General features: G+C 46.5%; 2 protein-coding genes across 2 annotated transcripts in view; both read right to left on the bottom strand.

The window, feature by feature from the left end:
• Positions 1 to 14,954, bottom strand: part of LOC119976643 (zinc finger protein 721-like) — a 999,221-nt gene that overhangs the window by 649,790 nt on the left and 334,477 nt on the right. The gene's annotated exons all lie outside the window — the stretch shown is intronic.
• Positions 1 to 14,954, bottom strand: part of LOC119975582 — a 125,435-nt gene that overhangs the window by 102,841 nt on the left and 7,640 nt on the right. Inside the window, 3 exon segments of the mRNA XM_038815370.1 lie at positions 10,980 to 11,073; positions 13,028 to 13,934; positions 14,025 to 14,181. Of these exon segments, the coding sequence (XP_038671298.1) occupies positions 10,980 to 11,073; positions 13,028 to 13,934; positions 14,025 to 14,181 (1,158 nt within the window).

Genomic DNA, 14,954 nt, shown 5'->3' with positions numbered 1-14,954 from the left:
CCTTCCCCACTGCCTCATCACATGCTTTGGCGTCCTGAACATCGGCAACCTTAGTTGCTGGACTACAAATCCGGTTCCCATTCCCCAGCCAAATTAGTTTAAACCCTCCCGAAGAGTACGAGAAAACCTCCCTCCCAAGATATTGGTGCCTCTCTGATTCGGATGCAACCCGTCCTGCTTGTACAGGTCCCACCTTCCCCAGAATGCAAATACCTGAAGCCCTCCCTCCTACACCATTCCTGCAGCCACGTGTTCAACTGCACTCTCTCTCTATTCCTAGCTTCGCTATCACGTGGCACCGGCAACAAACCGGAGATGACAACTCTCTCTGTCCTGGCTTTTAACTTCCAGCCTAACTCCCTACACTTGTTTATTATGTCTACACCTCTTTTCTTACCTAAGTCGTTGGTACCAATGTGCACCACGACTTCTGGCTGCTCACCCTCCCCGTTAAGGATTCTGAAGACACGATCCGAGACGTCATGGACCCTGGCACCCGGGAGGCAACAAACTATCCGAGAGTCTCGCCCGTGCCCACAGAACCGCCTGTCTGTACCTCTAACTATTGAGTCCCCTATAACTAGTGCTCTCCTAATCTCCCCCTTCCCTTCTGAGCCCCAGAGCCGGACCTCGTGCCAGAGACCCGGTCAGTTTGGTGTCATTTCTTTTTTTTCTTATAAATTTAGAGTACACAATTAATTTTTTCCAATCAAGGGGCAATTTACCATGGTCAATCGACCTACCCTGCACATCTTTCGGTTGTGGGGGCGAAACCCACGTAAACATGGGGAGAATGTGCAAACTCCACACGGACAGTGACCCAGAGCCGGGATCGAACCTGGGACCTCAGCGCCGTGAGGCATCAATGCTAACCACTGCATCACCGTGCTGTCCTTGGTGCCATTTCTGACCATTGGATTTGGGAGCAAGACTAAAGCACAGGTAATGAAAATAAACCTCTTGTCTGCAGTATTCTGAGAGAGTTTTCCCTGATGTGAGTGTGTGTTTGTAAAGTGAGACAGCTCTCAGGTGTGGGTATGGGGTAGACTCGGACACTGCTTTAGTTGGTGATGTGAATTATAGACAGATCCTCTTCAGTTGATGGGTTTTTGACTTAGCACCACGGGTAATGTTTGTACTCTCCTGTCTGGGAGACTACTATCCTGAGGGAGTGCAGGTGAGTCTCTGCAGACCCGAGTTCCCTCAGACCATCAGATCTTGATGCAATAACCATGTGATATGATCACGTACACTTTTCAAAGTTCTATTTTACGTTCTTTTTAATAAAAATCTTTATTTTTGTCACAAGTAGGCTTACATTAACACTGCAATGAAGTTACTGTGAAAATCCCCGAGTCGCCACACTCCAGCACCTTTTCGGGTACACTGGGGAGAATTCAGAATGTCCAATTCACCGAACAAGCACGTCTTCCGGGACTTGTGGGAGGAAACCGGAGGGAACACATGCAGACACGGGGAGAACGTGAAGACTCCGCACTGACAGTGACCCAAGCAGGAATTGACCCTGGCGCTGTGAAGCAACAGTGCTAACCACTGTGCTGAAACATCTTGAGTCACTTTCACATTTTTTAATGGTTGATGCTAAATTTGGTGGAAGCTGAATATCATAGAATCATCGAATTTACAATGTAAAAGGAGGCCATTTTGCCCATCAAGTCCGCACCGGCCCTTAGAAAGAGCAGCGCACTTAAGCCCACACCTCCACTCTATCCCAGTAACCCCAACTAAACTTTTTGGACACTAAGAGCAATTTATCATGGCCAATCCACAAACCTGCACATATTTGGACTGTGGGAGGAAACCGGAGCACCCGGAGGAAGCTCATGCAGACATGAGGAGAATGTGCAGACTCCGCACAGACAGTGACCCAAGCCGGGAATTGAACATACAACATACAGTGAAGAAGGAGGCCATTCAGCCCATCGCATCTGCACCCACCCTCTTAAGCCCTCGCTTCCACCCTATCCCCGTATCCCAATAAACCCTCCTGTCCTTTTTGGACACTAAGGACAATTTAGCATGGCCAATCCACCTAACCTGCACGTCTGTGGGAGGAAACTGGAGCACCTGGAGGAAACCCACGCAGACACAGGGAGGACGTGCAAACTCCGCACAGACAGTGACCCAGCGGGGAATCGAACCCGGGACCCTGGCGCTGTGAAGCCACAGTGCTAATCACTTGTGCTGCCCAAACCTGGGGCCTTGGAGCGGTTAAGCAACAGTGCTAACCACTGTGCTACCGTCCTACCCTTATTGTGTTGTTTATCTGCTGTTTTATCAATCTTTTGAATAGATTAATAACTCAACATAAATTTACATTCTACTAGCCTTAACCCAAACTTATTTTGTGTTGATTGGTCAGCATTGTGTGTTCCAATTCACTGAAGCACTCAGCAGTTTACAGTAAGAGTCCACAAGATATTGGTCATTGTCACTGTGGGCTGGTCTACTTTGTCCATAATGGGTTCATAATTTCCACTTCACAGGAGGAATAACATTTCCCGAAGAAAGAAGGACTCGCATTTATCTATCAATGGTCGCACATTCAAGACATCGGAAAGCACTTGACAGCCAATGACAGGATTTTTTGAAGTGTAACAGCATTGTAATATGACTTGAACCCACAACCTCAGAGACTAGAGTGTCAACTAAGTCATGAATGACAATAACACAATAATTCTGTTGTATTACATTCAGTTTCTACGGTGTTACACCCCAAGGCTACGTACAGAATGCTTTTCCCCCTGTAAACTAGCAGTCTGAAAGTTTGATTTGGTTTAAAGTGGTAACTAATTCGAGCTGCAGGTGTCAGTGTTGTCTTTGTGTCGTTGCAGAGGAGGTGTTTATGATGAGGCAGTTCACAGAGAGAAGCTAGTGGGATGTTGAAGAATTGTTTCAAGTACTGGCTACACATGGGAGTGGTTCACAGTATTCCCCAGAGAGACACAGAGAAGGGTCACCATCATCCTAGTGTACTGCCACTGAACAATATCACTCTCAAACAAAGTGCAGACTGAGACAGGAGCCAAGAGAGGCGAATGGACCAGGACGTCCTGAGAAAGATTAATGAATGAGGTGAATGTTGAGCCTCTGAAATTAGAGCCAAGAGAAGCTGAATCTTCACAGAATTTGACCCGAGACAGAGCAGGGATCTCAGACATGAACACGAGGGGACATCAAAATAATAACCCCCGACTTCCAGTTGCAACATGGAGATGAAGGTGGCATGTTTGGGGCTCCTGCCAGAGGAGTCTCTTCTAGGTCTTTTGCACAGATTTTGGGAAAATTCTTTGGTGAGAATCTGTAGGAAGGTCTGAAGCATTTATAGAATGTCAAAAGCCGGAAAAAAGAACCCAGTTGAAAAGTGGGTGAGCGAATATCCGTCGGCAAGCGTGGTGAGGAGTTCAGCGTGAATAAAGATGGCGGGAGAGAGACTGTCGGGTGGGGCCACGCCTATCGCGGTGGAAAAGATGGCTGAACTGGTGGCCTGAGAGTTTGAACATCTATCCTGAAAACATTTTGAAAGGCATTGGACAGAGATGATGTCCTCGCTTAAGGAGTGGGTGGGTGACACCCTTGCTCCAATGAGAGGGGAGTTGATGAAAACTTTGATGGCACGGGAGCAAGGAGAGAAATAAAAGGGGGGGGGGGGGGGAGAGGCACTGTCGCGGCACAGCGACCAGTTCACCTCGTTGGGTGAGGAGTTGCAGAAAGTGGCAGTGATCAATGGAGGGCTGAGAGCCAAAGTAGAAGATCTGGAGAACAGGCCATAAAGGCAGAATCTGAGGATTGTGGATGTGCTCGAGTGGGTGGAGGGTCGGAGGCCCACAGAGTACTTTGTTGACATGCTGCCGAAGCTGATGGGGAGACGGCACAGGGGGAAGGTGGGGGCCTCGGTGTGGTCCCCGATACGGGGGAACCACCGGTTTGTCCCGGGGAGAATGGACGGAGGGTTCCTGAATTAGTACAGGGCAGGTATTAGAAGAATGGGGGACCTGTTTGTGGACGGGAAGTTCGCGAGCCTGGGTGAGCTGGAGGGGAAGTTCGGCCTCCCCCCGGGGAACACCTTCAGATATATGCAGGCAAGGGCATTTGTTAGGCGGCAGGTGCTGGAGTTGCCACTGCTGCCACCACGGAGGGTCCAGGACAGGGTGCTTTCGCGGATGTGGGTTGGAGAGGGGAGGATCTCGGCAACGTATCAGGTGATGCAGGAGGAGGAGGAGGCCTCAGTGGAGGAGCTGAAGGGTAAGTGGGAGGAGGAGTTGGATGAGGAGATTGACAAGGGGACGTGGGCGGATGCCGTGGGAAGGGGGAATTCCTCCTCTTGCGCGAGGCTCAGCTTAATACAATTCAAGGTGCTGCATAGGGCGCACATGACTGGGGCAAGGCTGAGCCGGTTCTTTGGGAGAGAGGACAGATGTGTTAGGTGCTGAGGGAGCCTCGCAAACAACATCCACATGTTCTGGGTGTGGCCAATGCTGGAGGACTTTTGGAGGGGTGTAGCAGAAACGATGTCAAGGGTGGTTGGTTCCAGGGTTGAGCCGGGCTGGGGGCTCGCAATATTTGGGATGGCAGAGGAGCCGGGAGTGCAGGAGGCGAAAGAGGCCGGTATTCTGGCCTTTGCGTCCCTGGTAGCCCGGTGGAGGATTCTTCTACAGTGGAAGGATGCGAGGCCCCCGGGCGTGGAATCCTGGGTCAACGATATGGCTGGGTTCATCAAATTGGAGAGGGTCAAATTTGCCTTAAGGAGGTCGGTGCAAGGGTTTTTCAGGCAGTGGCAACCGTTTCTAGACTTCCTGGCGGAGCGTTAGGTGATGGTCAGCAACAGCAGCAACCCTGGGTGGGTGGGGGGTTATGTGAGGGTTTGTTTGTTTTTCTTGATTGGGTGTGTATATTTGCCTATAGGTTGATTATTTTGTTAATTTATTATTTGTGTATACGCAGGGGGGGGGGGGGTGTTTGTTCTTATTTCCTTGTGCTTTTGTTGTTGATAATTTGTGAAGACTTGAATAAAAATTATTTATAAAAAAACGAGTGGGTGGAGCTGGGCTGTCTATCAGCTTTTTACTTTCGTTTTAGGCTGTTTGCTACAGGGTGTGTTTTAGTTTCATTTTCAGAGCTGTATAGCTGCAATCACAGCCAGAAGGTGTATTAGAGTCTCTCTCTGGAACCTAAAGACTGTAAATTGATCCTGGTGATTTAAAACGAAAACAGTAGTGACTTTAACCTGATGTGCTTCTGGTAAAAGGTGTTTTAAGACTTATGGATGTGAAAAGGAAAGCTTAAAGGATTACCTAGTGTTGTAGTCTTTGGGGGTTGTATTTGAATTAATGATTGCGAAGATGTTCACTGTATGTTTTAAAAAGGTTAACTTGAGTTCATAGAATAAACATTGTTTTGTTTTTAAAAATACTTTTCCATTTCTGCTATACCACACCTGTAGAGTGGGCCGTATGCTCCCCATACCACAATCTAGTAAAAGTTGTGGGTCAGGTGAACTCCATGATACACTTTGGGGTTCTCTAAACCCTGGCCTATAACACCCCTCATACAGTAGTCCCCCGTTATACCGCGCTCCGCAATACCGCGGTTCGCGGTATACGGCGGGGGGGCTTATGGACCCCAACTGTCAGCTTCCCTCTCCGGATTAAAGTGAGCCGGGCTGCTGAAATTGACACCGCCGGCTGAAATTGACACTGCCGGCTGCTCCTCTCTCACTGAGATTCAGTGAGAGAGGAGCAGCTCACACAGCCTTGCCTTTGAAACTGACATGCAGCGCAGGGTGCAAGCGCGTGCGGCAGATTGGGTGCAGACAGCAAGACCTTGTAAGTTCCTGGTAAGTTTCTGTGGGTTGTTTTAATTAGATCCACGATGGGGGTTTTAAATTTATTAAAAAATCTATGCATGCGCTTCCCATTGTGAGTCTACGGGGGTCTGACCTCTCCCCCCCGCCCCCCGTAGACTCACAATGGGAAGCGCATGCATAGATTTTTAAATAAATTTAAAACCCCCATCGTGGATCTAATTAAAACAACCCACAGAAACTTACCAGGAACTTACATAGAACATAGAACGATACAGCACAGTACAGGCCCTTCGGCCCTCGATGTTGCACCGACATGGAAAAAAACTAAAGGCCATCTAACCTACACTATGCCCTTATCATCCATATGCTTATCCAATAAACTTTTAAATGCCCTCAATGTTGGCGAGTTCACTACTGTTGCAGGTAGGGCATTCCACGGCCTCACCACTCTTTGCGTAAAAAACCCACCTCTGACCTCTGTCCTATATCTATTACCCCTCAATTTAAGGCTATGTCCCCTCGTGCTAGCCACCCCCATCCGCGGGAGAAGGCTCTCGCTGTCCACCCTATCTAACCCTCTGATCATTTTGTATGCCTCTATTAAGTCACCTCTTAACCTTCTTCTCTCTAACGAAAACAACCTCAAGTCCATCAGCCTTTCCTCATAAGATTTTCCCTCCATACCAGGCAACATCCTGGTAAATCTCCTCTGCACCCGTTCCAAAGCTTCCACGTCCTTCCTATAATGAGGCGACCAGAACTGTACGCAATACTCCAAATGCGGCCGTACTAGAGTTTTGTACAACTGCAACATGACCTCATGGCTCCGGAACTCAATCCCTCTACCAATAAAGGCCAACACACCATAGGCCTTCTTCACAACCCTATCAACCTGGGTGGCAACTTTCAGGGATCTATGTACATGGACACCAAGATCCCTCTGCTCATCCACACTACCAAGAATTTTACCATTAGCCAAATATTCCGCATTCCTGTTATTCTTTCCAAAGTGAATCACCTCACACTTCTCCACATTAAACTCCATTTGCCACCTCTCAGCCCAGCTCTGCAGCTTATCTATGTCCCTCTGTAACCTGCAACATCCTTCCGCACTGTCTACAACTCCACCGACTTTAGTGTCGTCTGCAAATTTACTCACCCATCCTTCTGCGCCCTCCTCTAGGTCATTTATAAAAATGACAAACAGCAACGGCCCCAGAACAGATCCTTGTGGTTCGCCACTCGTAACTGAACTCCATTCTGAACATTTCCCATCAACTACCACTCTCTGTCTTCTTTCAACTAGCCAATTTCTGATCCACATCTCTAAATCACCCTCAATCCCCAGCCTCCGTATTTTCTGCAATAGCCGACCGTGGGGAACCTTATCAAACGCTTTACTGAAATCCATATACACCACATCAACTGCTCTACCCTCGTCTACCTGTTCAGTCACCTTCTCAAAGAACTCGATAAGGTTTGTGAGGCATGACCTACCCTTCACAAAACCATGCTGACTATCCCTAATCATATTATTCCTATCTAGATGATTATAAATCGTATCTTTTATAATCCTCTCCAAGACCTTACCCACCACAGACGTTAGGCTCACCGGCCTATAGTTACCGGGGTTATCTCTACTCCCCTTTTTGAACAAAGGGACCACATTTGCTATCCTCCAGTCCTCTGGCACTATTCCTGTAGCCAATGATGACCTAAAAATCAAAGCCAAAGGCTCAGCAATCTCTTCCCTGGCTTCCCAGAGAATCCGAGGATAAATCCCATCCGGCCCCGGGGACTTATCTATTTTCACCTTGTCCAGAATTGCCAACACTTCTTCCCTACGCACCTCAATGCCATCTATTCTAATAGCCTGGGTCTCAGCATTCTCCTCCACAATATTATCTTTTTCTTGAGTGAATACTGACGAAAAGTATTCATTTAGTATCTCGCTTATCTCCTCAGCCTCCACACACAACTTCCCACCACTGTCCTTGACTGGCCCTACTCTTATCCTAGTCATTCTTTTATTCCTGACATACCTATAGAAAGCTTTTGGGTTTTCCTTGATCCTACCTGCCAAAGACTTCTCATGTCCCCTCCTTGCTCGTCTCAGCTCTCTCTTTAGATCCTTCCTCGCTTCCTTGTAACTATCAAGCGCCCCAACTGAAACTTCATGCCTCATCTTCACATAGGCCTCCTTCTTCCTCTTAACAAGAGATTCCACTTCTTTGGTAAACCACGGTTCCCTCGCTCGACCCCTTCCTCCCTGCCTGACTGGTACGTACTTATCAAGAACATGCAATAGCTGTTCCTTGAACAAGCTCCACATATCCAGTGTGCCCAACCCTTGCAGCCTACTTCTCCAACCAACACATCCTAAGTCATGTCTAATGGCATCATAATTGCCCTTCCCCCAGCTATAACTCTTGCCCTGCGGGGTATACTTATCCCTTTCCATCACTAACGTAAAGGTCACCGAATTGTGGTCACTGTTTCCAAAGTGCTCACCTACCTCCAGATCTAACACCTGGCCTGGTTCATTACCCAAAACCAAATCCAATGTGGCCTCGCCTCTTGTTGGCCTGTCAACATATTGTGTCAGGAAACCCTCCTGCACACATTGTACAAAGAACGACCCATCTAATGTACTCGAACTATATCTTTTCCAGTCAATATTTGGAAAGTTAAAGTCTCCCATAACAACTACCCTGTTACTTTCGCTCTTTTCCAGAATCATCTTCGCCATCCTTTCTACATCCCTAGAACTATTAGGTGGCCTATAGAAAACTCCCAACAGGGTGACCTCTCCTTTCCTGTTTCTAACCTCAGCCCATACTACCTCAGAAGAAGAGTCCCCATCCAGCATCCTTTCCGCCACCGTAATACTGTCCTTGACTAGCAGCGCCACACCTCCCCCTCTTTTGCCCCCTTCTCTGAGCTTACTAAAACACCTAAACCCCGGAACCTGCAACAACCATTCCTGTCCCTGCTCTATCCATGTCTCTGAAATGGCCACAACGTCGAAGTCCCAGGTACCAACCCATGCTGCCAGTTCCCCTACCTTATTTCGTATACTCCTGGCATTGAAGTAGACACACTTCAAACCACCTACCTGAACACTGGCACCCTCCTGCGAAGTCAAATCTGTGCTCCTGACCTCTATACTCTCAATCTCCCGTACCCCAAAACTACAATCCAGGTTCCCATGCCCCTGCTGAATTAGTTTAAGGTCTTGCTGTCTGCACCCCATCTGCCGCACGCGCTTGCACCCTGCGCTGCATGTCAGTTGCAAAGGCAAGGCTGTGTGAGCCACCCCCCGTAGACTCACAATGGGAAGCGCATGCATAGATTTTAAAAATAAATTTAAAACCCCCATCGTGGATTTTCGCGGCTCGGATGCAACGCGGGTGGCTGTCTTGGACCCCAACACCCGCGTTATAAAGGGGGACTACTGTACAAATATTGGGACAAGTTAAGAGTTCAAAGCCTGCGGTTACAGTGTGTCTGTGGTGATCATGGTTTTAAAAAAGGATTTTGTTTTTCTTTTGGGGAATAGTGTGTAGGGAATAGAACATAGAACAGTACAGCACAGAACAGGCCCTTCGGCCCTCAATGTTGTGCCGAGCCATGATCATCCTACTCAAACCCACGTATCCACCCTATACCCGTAACCCAACAACCTTAACCTTACTTTTATTAGGACACTACGGGCAATTTAGCATGGCCAATCCACCTAACCCGCACATCTTTGGACTGTGGGAGGAAACCGGAGTACCCGGAGGAAACCCACGCACACAGGGGGGAGGACGTGCAGACTCCACACAGACAGTGACCCAGCCGGGAATCGAACCTGGGACCCTGGAGCTGTGAAGCATTTATGCTAACCACCATGCTACCCTGCTGCCCCTCTGCATGGGTAAATTTTAGTGGGTAAATTTGATGAAGGGTATGTTTTTCAATCTAGGCTAATGGACTGTGGTTTGACTGGGGAGTTAATGTGCTTTTACAGCTTGCAGAGATGTTTTTTTAGCTTGGGAAGATGGGGCGATTGCTGGGTGGAGCCCGGACAGTTGGAAAGGCAGGGAGTTTGGAGAAGCATTGAGAGACAGAGAAGCTAAGTTTTGATCTGCCTGGCTCGGAGTCCAGAATTATTTCCAAGTAGGATACTTTAAAAAAGAGTAATAATATTTTAAAGCCGAGCACTGAAGACAATGAAGAGGCTGAAACAACCTAGTTGAAGCAGGCTTTTGAAAATATTCAACCAGAGCCAAACCTGTTTTATACTGCAAGTGTAAGAACTGTATATTTATTTTCTTGTTGTTTAATTGGAAATTGTATAGTTGTGTCGAGGGGTAATTGTAAGCTGTTCTTTTCGGGTGTGAAGTTTAAAGTTTAATAATGCATCAAAAGGGGAGCAAGGTGGCACCATGGTTAGCACTGCTGCCTCACGGCGGCAAGTTCGATCCCGACTCTGGGTCACTGTCTGTGTGGAGTTTGCACATTCTCCCCGTGTTTGCATGGGTTTCGCACAACCCAAAGATGAGCAGGTAGGTGGATCGGCCACACTAAATTGCCCCTTAATTGAAAAAAACAAATTGGGTACTCGAAAATTAAAAAAACATATGCCTCTATAATCAAGCTTTCTTTTAGAAATACCAAAGTCTTATTTTCCTCCAAACCCTTCCTGGAGTGAATCATTCTCTCCACTTTAAAATAAACTAGAATATTGAGGTTTTGATCTAGTATCCTAAAAGTTCTTATTCAATTGCATATTCCTCTAAAAAAAATCATAGTCCCACTTCAAGTTTCCCCCTAACAACTTGGAGCTGGTGAGATTGCAGGCATTCAACTGTGATAATAGACGGTTGTAAAATCGGTCATGCAGAACTAATCCAGTCAATCCGAGGTTTAGGTCAACAGACAGGGTGAAAGGCATTTTAACACTCCAAGAATTAAAGGCAGGAGTTTTAAATGTCTTTTGAGCTTGACAGATCCCTTTGATAGTTCATCTCAACACATTTGCCAATTATTTTCAATGAGCTCCCAGTTCCAATGAGTTCATGCAGTTTTCACACACACACATTGCCAACTTTTAGTAATCTCAAAGGACATCTTAATTTTCCCAACGGGCACCTGAATTTCCACAAACCTGGCTAGAGACCAGACCCAAAGGTTTTCTCTCCACAAGGGCACCGTATCCAAACAAATACATGGAGTTCAGATTAGCTCCCAATGAGCCAAATCTGAAATACACGTTGTTTCTCAGATATTTCACTGCAAAACCACATGTCACAAGCCCAGTTGATGTTATAACTGGACAGAAAGGGGTGGCACGTGGCACAATGGTTAGCATTGCTGATGACACAGGTTCGAAACCCGGCCCTGGGTCACTGTCTGTGTGGAGTTTGCACATTCTCCCCGTGTCAGCGTGGGTTTCACCCCACAACCCAAAGATATGCAGGTTAGGTGGATTGGCCACGCTAAACTGCCCCTTAATTGGAAAAAAATAATTGGGTACTCTAAATTTAATTTTTTTTAAATAACTGGACGGGAAGATCCCAGAATGGAACCCTGGCTCATAAGTCCTTAACTTCTACTTTAAAAAAAAATCAAATGTAGAGGAAGAGTCACATGACTGCAAATTAGTTTTAACAAGAATAATTTTAATTAAACATGAAAGATGAACTATAGTACAGTTTCTGTTACTCCTCCTTTAGGTTAGTAATCACACACAGGTTTTAAGATTAACACGAATGACAAAGTACGCTTGAAGTTACATTGGTCTCATTAACATAAAATTAGTGTCTGCAGATTTCGCCTCAGAATTCCACCCCCCCCCCCCCCCCCCCCGCCGATGATTGTCATGTCAGGGGTTCCAAACTCCACTCCCAAAACACATTTGAAAATCTTCTCTCGTAGTAATAATTTTACTCAGCGGTTTATATTCCAGACTTCAGTCACGATTTTACAAATAACACTTTTCCAAAAAGCTTTTGCTCAACAGTGCCTCCATTCCAGGGTTTTGTACCAACCCCTTTAGGATTTATTTGGCTTGTCTGACTTCCACTGGAACACAAATTCTGATTTCCAACCAAACATTTTGAGATTTGTTTCCGGCAGCAGGGTGGCGCAATGGTAGCACTGCTGCATCACGGCGCCAAGGACCCGGGTTCGATCCCGGCCCCGGGTCACTGTCCATGTGGAGTTTGCACATTTTTTCCGTGTCTGCGTGGGTCTCACCCCCACAACCCAAAGATGTGCAGGGTAGGTGGATTGACCACGCTAAATTGCCCCTTAATTAGAAAAGACACAATTGGGTACTCTAATTTAAAGAAAAATAATTTGTTTCCAAGAAGGTAATAAGCTATTCCAAACTTAAGAATTACTTTACAGACCTTTCTTGAGCATTCTCATCAACCATTCTCTCCTGCTCAGTTCTGTGACCTGAAATGAACAGTACCCGGTTCTGCTCCCCATTCCTCTTTGTTTCTTTAACTTCAGACCCAGGCGGAAACTTTTCTTCATTTCTCTAACTTGCATAATGAGCTGCTCATTAGATTTCTGTCACTGGCTTTCTTAACCATTAGTCTGTTGTATGTTTTTTCTCAGAGCAAAGCTGAGAGAAATGTTCTACCTCTAGCTGCTCATCACCAACTACCTCTGGCTTCCAGCTAAAACTAAAGGACAAAGAAAGCACTCCCGCTTTCTCTGCAATGGCCTCCAGCTGCAAAGCAACTATAATTATTTTTCATGTTTAGCTCTCTATAAAAACAATAGAATCCCAGCTGGAACTGAAACCAACCCCCACACATTGTCCAGAATGAAATTTAACTATAGGTTCCTTTCCGGGCACAGAAACATTAAATGAAACCTACCTAAAACTAGACCTTTATTCTAATGTTTACCAATACACATACCAAACCCATAAAACTATCTTTGGTTTCTGAACACACAGAATGAAATGTCCTCCATGAAATGTGTAAACCACAACCTTGACCATTCTTGATCCCAGAAAAATGGGAGGTGCTGTGATCTCGGGGTGTGACTTCCAGATTTGAACCTCTTCCTCCATTTCTACCACAACGGAGAGGCTCTCTGTCGTGGCAACGATACAGACCAAAAAGAGAGAGAAAAATATATGATAAAGGAGGGTGGAGATAAAGGTAGAGGTGGCGGTGTTGGCGGGAGGGACCCTACTTCCTTCTGCGTCTCCCCCGCCCCCGTGATGTGATGTCTCCTCTACCAGAGATATATCCAGCAGCAGATGTCTCTACACTGGGCTGTTGCTGGCCAGAAGGTGCAGGCGCTACAGTCCGAGACAGAATCTGCTTCATTTCATTCAAAGTTTCATTGCTTCTTTGCAGAAGCTGACAAAGAAACTCATTCTGCTGCTGAAGAATCTCATTGTTTCTTTGTAGATTCTGGCTAACCTCCATCTTAAATTCAGTCAAAGTTTGCTGAAGGAACTTAGAAGTGGCCTGATATATCTCTGAACTTTGAACCCGTTCCAGATGTAAGCTCTCAAGAGGTTTCAGATCATCTTCATTTTTTTCAACAGAAGCATGGGCCAGATGTTGCCTATGTTGCTGAAGAACCGTTTCATTTCTTTGCAGATTCTGGCTAACCTCCATCTTAAATTCAGTCAAAGTTTGCTGAAGGAAGTTAGGAGAGGCCCGATAACTTTGAACTGGTTCTTGATGTAAGCTCTCAAAAGGTTTCAGAGCATCTTCATTTTCTTCAACAGCAACATGGGCCTGATGTTGTCCGTGTGTTCGTGGAGACGGCGGAGATTCTGCTCCCAGAGCTACAGGTTCCTCACTTCCGGAAGGTTCTGAGCATCCTTCCTCCACCACAGCAGCCAGATCATCACCGGGTTCCTCCTTCACACAGGTCACAATATTTAACTTGAACACACCAACACTACCTTCCAAATCAGACATCTTACCCTCCTGACACTCCTCTCCCTCCTCCACTGCAGCTGCCATGTCACATTGCTGTGAGGTATTCACCACAGTCCCTTCCTCATCAGCCCTTTCAGGAATCTCGGACGCTGCTGCCAACTCTCCTCCATCACCATCTGATGTGTCCATGGACAGCTGTGTATCTGACAGAGGAAGAAAATCACGATTATTATCTTTTGTCACATAAACTAACTCTCCTCCTGATGGTTTAAACACTCAGCTGCTGACATCACCTTCGCTCATCCCCATATCTGATCCACCATTGGCTATCCTGGGGTTGGAGAGGCTAAACAGCTTCCTCGTGAACTCCTCCTGGTCCGTCAGCTCCTTGATGTATGGAACCTGCTCTCCAGTCAACCAGCGCTCCTGGGTGTTATGGACCAGTTTCACCTAAAGGAAGAAAAGATAAATGAAAAATAAATCATGGTCCAGACTTTACTGTGCTGTCTTGTGACACATTTGATGAGCGGAGACAGTTTTCAGCCTGCACCCAGGGGGACTTCTGACTAGAGATCAATCTTATGACAAAGTCAGAACCATCTCCAAGGCAACTGCATTTTACAAAACCTCATAAAATTAATTTTACAAATCTTGTGATTGTTCTGCATTTTCAATTCCAAAATTATTTAAAGTCTAAAAAATGAACATATTTATACATTTAATGTTTAGATATTGCCCTCTTATCCATCGTAGGTTAACTTGTGCATAAGCAGCAGCTTCTGTACAGATTGATGTCTTCATTTGGTGATGTTTGGAGATCACCCTGCGGTACGGAGGCACAGCGGTTACCACTGCTGCCTCACAGCGCCAGGGACCCGGGTTCAATTCCAGCCTAGAGTAACTGGAGTTTGCACGTTCTCCGCATGCATGCGTGGGTTTGCTCCAGTTGTATCATTTCTTTCCCCACAGTCCAAAGATGTAAATGTTAGGCGGATTGGCCAAATTGCCCCTTAGTCCAAAAGGTTAGGTAGGGTTACGGGGATAGGGTGGGACATGGGCCGAGGTAGGGTGCTCTTTCCAAGGGCCTCCTTCTGCACTATAGGGATTCTATGATCTGGTCAAAGGTTAAATTGATCTTCTTGAAACGATTGGACTGATGGTGGGAGAGGTTGGAGACACTGCTGAGACAGACACTGCTTTGGAAGGACAGCTCCCCTGTGTGA

This window comes from Scyliorhinus canicula, chromosome 13, assembly GCF_902713615.1.
Source record: "Scyliorhinus canicula chromosome 13, sScyCan1.1, whole genome shotgun sequence".
Lineage (NCBI taxonomy): Eukaryota > Metazoa > Chordata > Chondrichthyes > Carcharhiniformes > Scyliorhinidae > Scyliorhinus > Scyliorhinus canicula.
Note: the sequence above shows the minus strand (reverse complement) of the source record. Positions and strands in the feature narration are given on the sequence as shown.